The sequence below is a fragment of the Pinus tabuliformis genome, chromosome 8, assembly GCF_031772625.1.
Source record: "Pinus tabuliformis cultivar Carrire ecotype Pingquan chromosome 8, CPIR1, whole genome shotgun sequence".
NCBI lineage: Eukaryota > Viridiplantae > Streptophyta > Pinopsida > Pinales > Pinaceae > Pinus > Pinus tabuliformis.
Window position 1 is genome coordinate 87,686,420 of NC_142294.1, and position 10,287 is coordinate 87,696,706.

A 10,287-nucleotide genomic window follows, 5' to 3' on the forward strand; every position below is an offset into this window, starting at 1 on the left:
ATTTGTTGATAGAAAAACTTCTAGGGTCCTAAACTTTAGTTTGTAGTTGTCTGAATGCTCTATTCCTTTATTGCTGCTATATATCTATTGTCTTCTGGTTCATCTTCCTCTCTTCAATCAGTTTCAAATTCTGATTGATCACTCCTCCTGCTGTCATTTTCCTCAACTTGGACAGTTTCATCATCAACTGCTATAATTCTTCAATCTCCATCTCCAACACATCCTTAGGCTAGTACATACTCTTCCATTGGATCTGACTACATGTTGTCCATTCATATTTAAACTGTTGATTACTTTCTCCAGCTTTTTCTACTTCAGCTTTTGTTATTACTCTTGAGATTTCTCTATTACTACTGTAAATATTGCTTCCACCCAAACTTCCTGAATATCCTTGAAGATATCTCCCTCTGCAACATCTAATTTCTGTTCATTGTCTACAAATTTACTTTCCGATGATTTAATTTTTTCATTCCATGGGCTAAGTACTATCATGGAATCTTCCTTTTCCTCCTTGATTTGACTGTTCTCCCGTGCCAAATATTTTTTTGTTTTTGCAATAGTATCTTCATCAAAACCTACAATAATACACCAATTATCAGAATTAAAAATATAAGGCCTCATTGCCTTTTCCTTCTCTGGAAACATCTCAATTTGATGTTCTAAGTTTTCCTCTAACTCCTTTGTCAGCACATCAGTATGATGATTTAATATATCAAAAGAATTCACGAGACTGTGAGCTAGTATCTCCTCCACACCATCTACTTCAATGATGTCTTCTTGGTCTTGTCCACTGTTGTGAATTTCTTCATTCTCATTTAGCTCTGATTTTACAATCTGAACACTTACTCTTTGGTTTTCTAGCCTTTTCTCCAAAAGACTTAACTCATGCCATAAATTTTCCATCTCACTTGGGATTTCTCCTAAAAGCTCTGTACAATCCTCGCTATCTTCTTCTTTGTCACAAGTATAATTTCTTGGTGACACTACTTCTTCATTCTCAATTAGAATAAAATTATGATCGTCCATCTTTGTGATAGTTTTAGATGTCTGTCCATCACTCTTCCTTCGGTCATTTAAGAAAATCAATTTCTCTTTGTCCTTACCAATAACAAATTCCTTATCATTAGACATAACTGTCTCATCTCTACTGAAGATATTTCCTTCACTAAGAAAGGAATTTATGAACTCCTTCTACTGTAATAACTCAACTTGATCTTCATTTGAAAGATAGTCCTCATCATACTTTGCTTGGCAACTTTCATCTTCACTTAAGACAATTCCACAGGATGGTTTGTCTTCTACAATACCTACATTCACACACAACTTGTCAGTTTTAAAACCACAAGACCTCATGATCTCACTTGATGATTCAATCATCAAGTCCTCCTAATGTTCCAAGTCCTATACATGACTCAGAAATATTTCGATGATCTTCTCTTCAATATCCTCAATTCCTTGATTTGGTTGCTTGATATCCTTCCCTACTTCTTTCTTTTGGCCATCATCATGAGTCAAACTTCCTCTGCTTTCAGTCCTTGCAATATGCTGAAAAGTAAAACTTTTCCCCAACTATGTACAGGAATTTACATGAGACCTATCTATCTCATCTTCTTTCAGAACATAATTTAGATTCTTCCTGTCTTCTTCCTCTTTTACGACAATATCAGAAAATTGTCATTCTTCACATGTTTCACCTGCAAACATACACAAATTATCAGATTTAAAATCATGTGACCATTTGGCTTCATTTGAAGCTTCAGTCTTCAAGTCTTCCTCCAAATACTCATTTATTTTGAGTAATTCTTCCTTCAGCCGAGCATTCATCATTTGCTCTTTCCTCTTTTGTAGTTTATGGCACCTTATCTTTCTTCCCATAAGAAAACCACACCTCTGGTCTTTCTCATTCCTCTATAACAATTTCATCAATACTTCAAGATGGACTATTATCTCAGCCTTCTCCCTCTCATATTATTCATCATTCATCTATCTCCATATGCCATTTGCTTTGGCATCTTCTTTCTTCACTTTGTGGCTTTTCTCTGAACCTCTACAATGACTATTAGTATTCATATTCTTCTCCATCTCTATGAGTTCTTCACCCACTCACTATGAGCTACACAAGTCTCTACAACAGCAAGACCTCCCTACTACATGATACCTCACTAAGATTCTCTCCTCTGAGCTCAGTCATTTGGCATCTCTCTAGTTCTCTCCTTTGGAACCATATGAGAATTCCATGCTCTAGACTTCAACTCATCTGCACTTTTGAGAACACAATTGTCCTCTTGTATTTCAAACCCAAATGAAATACTAGGTTCTAGCCACTCTCTCTCAAAAACCCTTACCGGCTTCCTTCATGACTACTCTTCAGGTTGTGATCTTCTTGATGAGTTGCCTCACTAATTATTGTTACCTGCATATCAATGATATTTAAAACAAAGATCATTCCAAGCTTTCAAAAGCTTGTTGCTACCAAATTTCTATGGCCACTTTAAAATGCTTCTACTCAACTTCCTTCTCAGAACACTCTTGTCCTCTCTATCCAACCTTCAATTGGATTCTTCAGGTTTACTGCCACTTTTTTTTTCCAATCTTTCACTCAATTTGTTCTTTAAAACACACAAAACTTTCCTTGTTTGTATGCTTCTATTAATCTTTACTCTGTCTTTAACCTACGAAACTCAAACCATAGTTAAATAAAACAATACCTGTATGATTTCACAAGCAATCTCCATCCCCTCTTCACATTCGAGTGAATCTCCATTTTCGTCAAGAAAACAAACATCGATCTGCTTTATTTATGCTTCTGCAATCTCTTCTTAAGAGTATCACCTACTCTCATCTTATGTCATGCCTTCTACTTATTAGATTCAAATAACCTAATCTCCTCTTTCTTTCACAATCACACTTGCATTCTGCACAATTATGCTTTAATTAAAAAGAGCTTTGACCAACTCTGATACCAAATGATGCAGCCTTAGCTGCAAATATCCACAGTATGCATACAAATGCATGTCATATTCATGTCCTTGGAATTTCAATCACATACTTAGGAAAAACTCTCTTAGATCAAGGTTTAATGTTCCTTCACTAACTCTATGTGGAAACGTTTGATTTAATTATCCAAAGTCTAAGCTCTAATAAACCTTTGAGCGGAAACTATATGATCCTTCAATACTTTTGGTTAACTCTTATTACCCACACATATTAACCATAATATATTTATTCCGCTTTATTTATATTATAACCTTTGTATAATAGAAATTATACATAAACCATTTAACCCTTCATTAATTTACCATTTTACCGATTCACCTGAATTTGCACATTTACCAATGCTCTCTTTAGTACATTCAACCTCCACCATTGATCTGCCTCATCCCATCCAATGGTTATCGCTCACTCGCTTGACTTTTGTGCACCCAAATCTCCACCATTGATAAATCTCGCATGATCCAACGGATATTTCACAATCTCGCGCTCCAACTAGCATGATCGATAAAAATTTGGAAGCACGTGAGAAAAGTTATTTTGGTGTGCTATGTGATTCCTCCACGTTTTATCGCATAGAATTTTGAAATACCACTTACAGCCTTTAGGCCATGCAAGATACCACTTTCGCCTTTGGAAAACTACCCACGTGCTCAAATCAAAACCTTTAAGGAAGACGCTTCACCAAAGGTTTAGCGGTTAATCTTAATATTAGCCCTTAATGCTAACACGTAGTTTACTCTCTACCATTCCTCTTCCGTCGTTGTTACCTGTCAATCTAGCTGACCTGACAATTTTCGTGCTTTGTTGTTTGATACTTTCTACGTCATTGATCTTCTGTTTAATTCCTTCCTGAGGTTAATTACAGTCCATCATTGGAACTATTTAACCTCCAATTTTCTATGTACACTATCTTGGCACTCTATCCTTCTCGATTTCGTTTGCACACACATATCTTATGCAAAAATACTTTGTTTATAAATAATTACAATTTAATCACATATGTACTCCACACAGGTTTGAAATCAAATTTCTATATTCGTAAACAAGTATTTACATAGTTTCTTCTCTCAAGCCTGATTTCCAATATCAGTGGCCTTTGTTTCCCTATCTTCCCGTAGGCTTACAATCAAACTCCTCTAATTCCTAACTCTCTAACTAACTAACTAACTAACTCTCTCTATGCCTTTTAGGCTTACATTTATACAAAAGGTTTTGTAACCCATTTCGGTTCAGATCCTTAATAATTTCAACTAAACCCTAAGAATCCTTTCAATCCCATAAATCATGAACTAATTCTTAATTTAAGATCTACAATTAATTTCCAAATCTATCAATCCCCTTGAACTCTCAACTATCTTGATTCTCTCATGTTCCCCTTCATTCGAGAACATTTACAATATGCCTCTCAATACTTAATTAGATCCTACTCTCATAAAATCACTCAAAAACATTAGAATTACATTAATTTGATGCATAGGAAACCAACTTCCTTGAAACACAAGACCCCCTATGTCTACTAAAATACAATGATATTTCTAAGCCGAATGCTCCTACATCAAAACTGGATGACTGGTTTATAGGAATATGACTTAGAATTCAATCCAGTTCATACAATTAAGGACCACATTTATTTTTAGTTAGCAACAAAAGTAGTAGATGCGAAATAAGAAGATTCATCCAATTGGGAGCATGAAATCAAAATGTATAATGTTGAGTGAGCTTCCCCCACTACCATTGTGAGCTCTTGGTACACATATGCATGCCAATATTTTGAGCATAAAAAATTTCCCTCTCACTTATCCACACGATAGAAGAGGGAACTCAGGTTAAAAGAATTATCTTATCATTTGGTGTATGGGGTGATTTTTAGGAAGCACCATAAAAAGGTTTTGCTTAGATAGTTGGAAGCATGTGATTTAGAGAAAGTAATATGTGATCTCCATGATGGATCAGCCAGGGGACACTTTGCGAGTAACACAACTTCACACAAGGTTATGTAGGCCAACTTCTATTAGCCCACATTGTTCAAATATGCTCATGCCTATACCCACAAGTTTATGGTCTGTCAAAGGTGTGTCGAAAGAGGAAAGAGGTTAGCCGCCCCATTGCAACCTACTGCAATGGAAGAACCATTTCAATAGTGGGGCTTAGATGTGTTTGGTGAAAATTTTCTACACTCGTCAAAGCAACGCCACTACATCCTTACTGCTACAAACTACTTTACGTGGTGGACAAAATCAGTTCCACTCAAACAGGTGAATGATCAGGAAGTCATTAGCTTCCTTAAGCATAACATCATTTCCAGGTTCAACATTCCGACTTCACTTGTTTTTTACAATGCAATGTATCTATCATCATTAAAATTATATGAATTTGCATTGGAAAATGGAATTGTATTGAAACATTCATCAAACTACTATCCGCAGGGAAATGGTCTTACTAAGTCTACAAAAAAAACCTAATGTGCATTATCAAGAAGACCATTTTATCTAATTAAAGGAACTAGAACTCCGCTTTGGTGAATGCGTTATGGGATGACCGAGTCATGACAAAACCTTCTCTGAACACCTCTCCTTACTTCCTGGTGTATGGAAAATAAGTCATCCTAGCCCCAAACATCTACTTTCCTTCCCTTCAACTTTCACAAGAATCCAAAGGAAAGCCATGCTTATTGGTTTAGTGTAGGATAGGCACTCTTCACAAGCTCGAGGAAGAAATGAAAAAGGAAAAAGAAAAATTTTCACTTCACTACAATCATATCAAGAGGTGGTTTGAAAAGAATTTTTCAAGTTAGAATGAATTCAGTGTAGGTGACTTAATCTTGAAGTGGGAAAAATCCCATGAGGACAAAGGAAATCACACTAAGTTCCAATCCCTTTGGATAAGACCATTCACTGTACAAGAAAAGCTTTACCAACACATATTTTGTCTACAATCACTAGACGAGAAGATTGAATATCTTCCTATTAATGGACAAGACTTAAAGAACTATTTTCAATGATGATCTAGGGCTATGACTTGCACTATGTACATAGTTTATTTTCTTGCTTGTTTGTTTGTTGGTCTTGTTTTCTTTTCATTGTGTAATTAAGTGTCATGTGTGAACGTGTTTTTTTAGCTTCCTTACATATGGATGAATTGAAAAGAGTCTTGTGACACCATAACATTTGGCTAACTTTCGTCCTCCTTCTTTGTTTTGGGTCACATCTTTTTTTTCAATGAAGTTCTGACAGAAAATATGATCCATCTGTAAGGAGAGTTTTGGTCAAATCATGATCCTTGTGTCTATTCTAGAAACCTTATTCCCCACTTGGTTCTTATGTTCTGGTGTTCTCATGTTGATCCAATCAGTAGATGAGGAAAAGGGTAAAAATATAAACGAGAAAACCTAAATCAAAGGTATCTCTATGCTTCTCTGAAGGAACAACCTCTCATGCTCTCATTAAGTCAAGATCCCTCTTCTTCCCACATAATGAATAAGTGTTGATGCACAGTCCTCTTTAAATATATATAAAAAGGTGAAAGAAGAGAAAGGCTTCTTGCATTGAGAGGTGAATCAAGCAACTCCACTGGAGCACTGTCTAGGCTCGATGGCAGTAGAGAAATGTTTGTGTTCCTTTAGTGACTGTGTCGGGGTACTGTCCAAGCCTGATGGCAGTAGAGCAACACCAAAGATGAAAAAACTGTACTATGAAAATCTAAAGCTCGCGAACTTTACTATCTTTCCCAATTCAAAATATTATGATATTGTTGAATATTATGCTTTTGTTCAAGCGAGAAAGGCACAAATGGGAACATGTTTGTTCATAGGATGAGTGGGGAAGCTAAGGTGATCTGCATGATGAATCAATAATCCATGAGGAACTGAGACCCTACACAAACAAGTTGACCCAGATAAAAAAGCTGGAATTCCACCAGTGTGTCACCAAGTGTTGTCGTTGCTACAACACCCTCAAAAATTTTGGCCTACATCAAATTTGGGAGCCTAAAATGGTCTTACAAGTTGTCTTCGCAAACATTGAAGTCCATTACATGTGTTTTCTTCAAGTGTTTTTGTCCCTTTTGCAAGAAAGAAAAAATGTCTCCTTTTCTCATGTTGGATGTCACATAATATGTAGAAGATTGTTTTGGTGGTTTCAAGGGGTTATCTATGTGCAAATGAGTTGATATAACCATGTAAAACAATTTCACACTCATTCCCAAAGTTTTAAGCATTGTTACACAAGTGTCGCCACGATCGTCACAAAGTTTACCTTTGGTGTCGCACTTATTGTAAGTCATCACAAGAGTTGTCGCACTAAGGGAAATGTGTGGTTTTTGTGTCATCGATGATCTATGTTGTTGTGTTGTCAAGTGTTTAAGTGTGGTCACAGTTAAGACATGTCATTGATCACATCAGTTGGTTGACCCCACACTTAGCCAATTTTCATAAATTTCCCAACAACGTAGCCTCTTCTAGCCTTCCCCAACTGCACATTGCACAGTTCCAATCCTCAAGTTGTAGGCTTGTCCCATTCCATTGTGCAATGTGCAGTTCTTGTCTCCCAAGGCTGTGCACTACACAGTTCCAAAGCTCAAGCCCAGATCTTGGTCCCCATAATTGTGCAATCCATACCTTCAGGCTAGCCTCAACTACACATTGCATATTCTTTGAGCTCAAGCTTAAACCTTGAGCTCTTGAGATGTGTAATTGTGTATTCATCCAACCTCCTTTACCTCACAGAACTGTGCAATGGGATGAACCAATGCCCATCCCCTTAGCCTATCACACTAACCTCCTAGAATTCCTTGTTTCCTTCCTCAGTCTAGCCTGGATTGCACATTTTGCAGTCTCAAGGCTCATGATTCACCCATGAGCTCTTAAACTGCTTGCACAGTTACTAAGTTTCTCTCTCAACCTACAATCTGGTTCCGGCTCAGTCAGTGGATCAACATGTTCCATCTTAGACTAGGGGTTTTATTGGACTGAAGTCGCCTCATCATGAGTGAATTGCAGATGCAGGTACTATATGATACCGATACTAGACCCTATATTAGGTGGGGAAAATCTACCTATGGTTTTGTGCATGGTTTTCGCACATGGTTTTGGGCGCAATGGTTTTCAGTCCATGGTATTGGAACAAGCCTGCAAAGCCCAAAATCAGCCAATTTTGTATCCAAATTCTCATCCAAGAGAATGTTAGAGGATTTCACATCTCTGTGGATTATAGGCGGATCAAGGGCGTGAAGGAAAGCCAAGGCCTGGGCACTTTGAATAGCGATGTTCAAGCGAGTATTCCACGGTAATACATTGGGGGTTTTGCGCTCGCCATGAAGATGATCGGCCAGGGTTCCATTTGGCACAAGCTCGTATACAAGCAGTAGCTCTGGATTGTCTGAAGGGGTGCAGCCATAAAGACGAACAACGTGTGGATGATTCAACGTCGAAAATATCTTCACCTCGTTGATGAACTGCTCCAGTCTCCTACAGTTATCCTGATATAGTCTCTTTACGGCAACAATTCGTCCGTCCCAAAGTTTACCCATATAGACCGACCCGAACCCTCCAACCCCAAGTTCGTTCTTCTCGTGAAACCCGTTTGTAGACTGACGAAGTGCTTCGTAAGAGAATATTGGCAAATTGCCCATCTCGGGCCCAAGCAAAGGTCTCGGAAGAGCCCCGCTAGGAGGAGGCTTTCTGTTCTTTAGATGATAAATTAAGGACAGTATCGCTAACAGCGCAGCTCCTGCAACGGAGCAACCTGCGATGGAATAAAGAGAGTGATATCAATGTGATCTTCGTCCAACCCCCTAAAAGAAGACCAAACTAGTTCACGGTATGCTTAAATCGGAAAAACAGAAAAGGAAGAAATCATGAATTTACCTATTATAATAGCTGTTCGGCGACCTGTAACGTGGCCATAACACAACTATCGTAAGTAACAGGAACGATTCACATATATGTGGACACCTATTCAACCTAGAGTTATAGCGGACAAACAGAAGAGGAAAATCTCATGAATTTGCCTATCGTAATAGCTGTTTGGCGACCTCTAACGCGGCCATAACACCACTATTGTAAATAACGAGGGTTAAACTTGTACCTATAACAACCCTATTTCTTGGTTGCCTATGAAAAAATTCGTAACATCTTAACTGAAGCAGCAGTTCCAAGTAGTTTTGTGAAAATTTAAAAATAGAGCATACCGTGGCTGTGGCAATTATCCGTACGGGGTCCATCCTTGCAATAACACACGAACGGTGCAGGTGAATCCGAAGTGTTGTAACGGTAACCACATATCCCTCCACTATGGAAACATGAATGACAACTTTCATCTCTCTTTGGATCATTGTAAACCAGTTGCATGAATCCCACATCAACTGTTACTTGCGCCTTAGAACATCCCCGAATCAAATTCCCATTGTCGTACAAACCGTAGTAGACACTAGCATTACATTTCCCGTTAACCATCCTCAAGTTGTACGATTGTAATAATTGAGCCTCATTCTTACAATTGTACACGTTAAGGGTCCTGTTCTCCGTATCGGATATCACGATGGTGCCTGTACGCCTTGGATGTGGTATCTGCATGTGAATGGGATCATCTAAGAATTTGCACTTCTCACCCCTCACAACTAACCAGGATTTAAAAAGGCTCTCTAGTATTGTGTAATTCTGGCCCTCAATTGTGATTACTGGAGATAAGTTCTGCACACAGTCGATCTGAAGGTTAGGGTGACCGCATCCACGATTTCCTACACCTGAAGGTCCCCTTATATCTGTAACCCCACATCTCCTAGTATTATTGCAATACTGGTATTGCACGTCCAAGCATAAGTAGCAGGGGAATAGAGAGATACAACAGAAACTAAGTATAATGAATAATAGGTGTCGAGGAACGGGAGGATGAAGACGATGAGCATAAAATTCCATCGGGAGAAGATGAGATGATAGGCATAGAATCAGTGTTGGGAATGGACGACAATGAAGCGTATGCAGTGTTAAGTAAGAAAATCTTTTAAATTGAAGGAAATCGTCTTTAGTCATTTAAATTAGTTTTTAACATAAACCATCAAATAATTTAATTTAGATCATCGCCTACGCTTCCCGTCAAGACGTCCGAAACTTTCGTTGACAGAGACGTCCGAAATTTTGGCAGAGACGATCTCCTCTCTAAATGGGTTGAGCAATGGAAGACAAACGGACTAGATGGTATTTCCTTCCCGTGCTTTTACATGCCCAGCTTTTACATGCCCATAAAAATATAGCCGAAATTTTTTCGATCTTGTGAATTATTTCCTTTGGCAGTAAAT

At 38.0% G+C, this 10,287-nt stretch overlaps 1 protein-coding gene across 1 annotated transcript; it reads right to left on the reverse strand.

Annotated features, from left to right (window-relative positions):
* Positions 1–327: 327 nt before the first annotated feature.
* Positions 328–9,940, reverse strand: LOC149234270 (LEAF RUST 10 DISEASE-RESISTANCE LOCUS RECEPTOR-LIKE PROTEIN KINASE-like 1.2). Its single transcript, XM_089368206.1, has 4 exons — positions 9,181–9,940; positions 8,858–8,881; positions 8,120–8,735; positions 328–862 (listed from the first exon to the last, which is right to left on the reverse strand). Exons 1-4 carry the CDS (start codon positions 9,905–9,907, stop codon positions 328–330), a joined length of 1,902 nt encoding a protein of 633 aa, XP_089224332.1. The 5' UTR covers positions 9,908–9,940.
* Between the last annotated feature and the right edge of the window lie 347 nt (positions 9,941–10,287).

Bases quoted from the DNA above. Each gene is read 5' to 3' on its own strand.
- LOC149234270 (XM_089368206.1), bottom strand. From the start codon at position 9,907: ATGGAATTTTATGCTCATCGTCTTCATCCTCCCGTTCCTCGACACCTA. The intron at 8,882-9,180 runs GTATGCTCTATT...GCCACGTTACAG, and splicing joins GGATAATTGCCACAGCCACG to GTCGCCGAACAGCTATTATA. The intron at 863-8,119 runs GCTTGTTCCAAT...TTTGGAGAAAAG, and splicing joins GCTGATTTTGGGCTTTGCAG to GCTAGAAAACCAAAGAGTAA.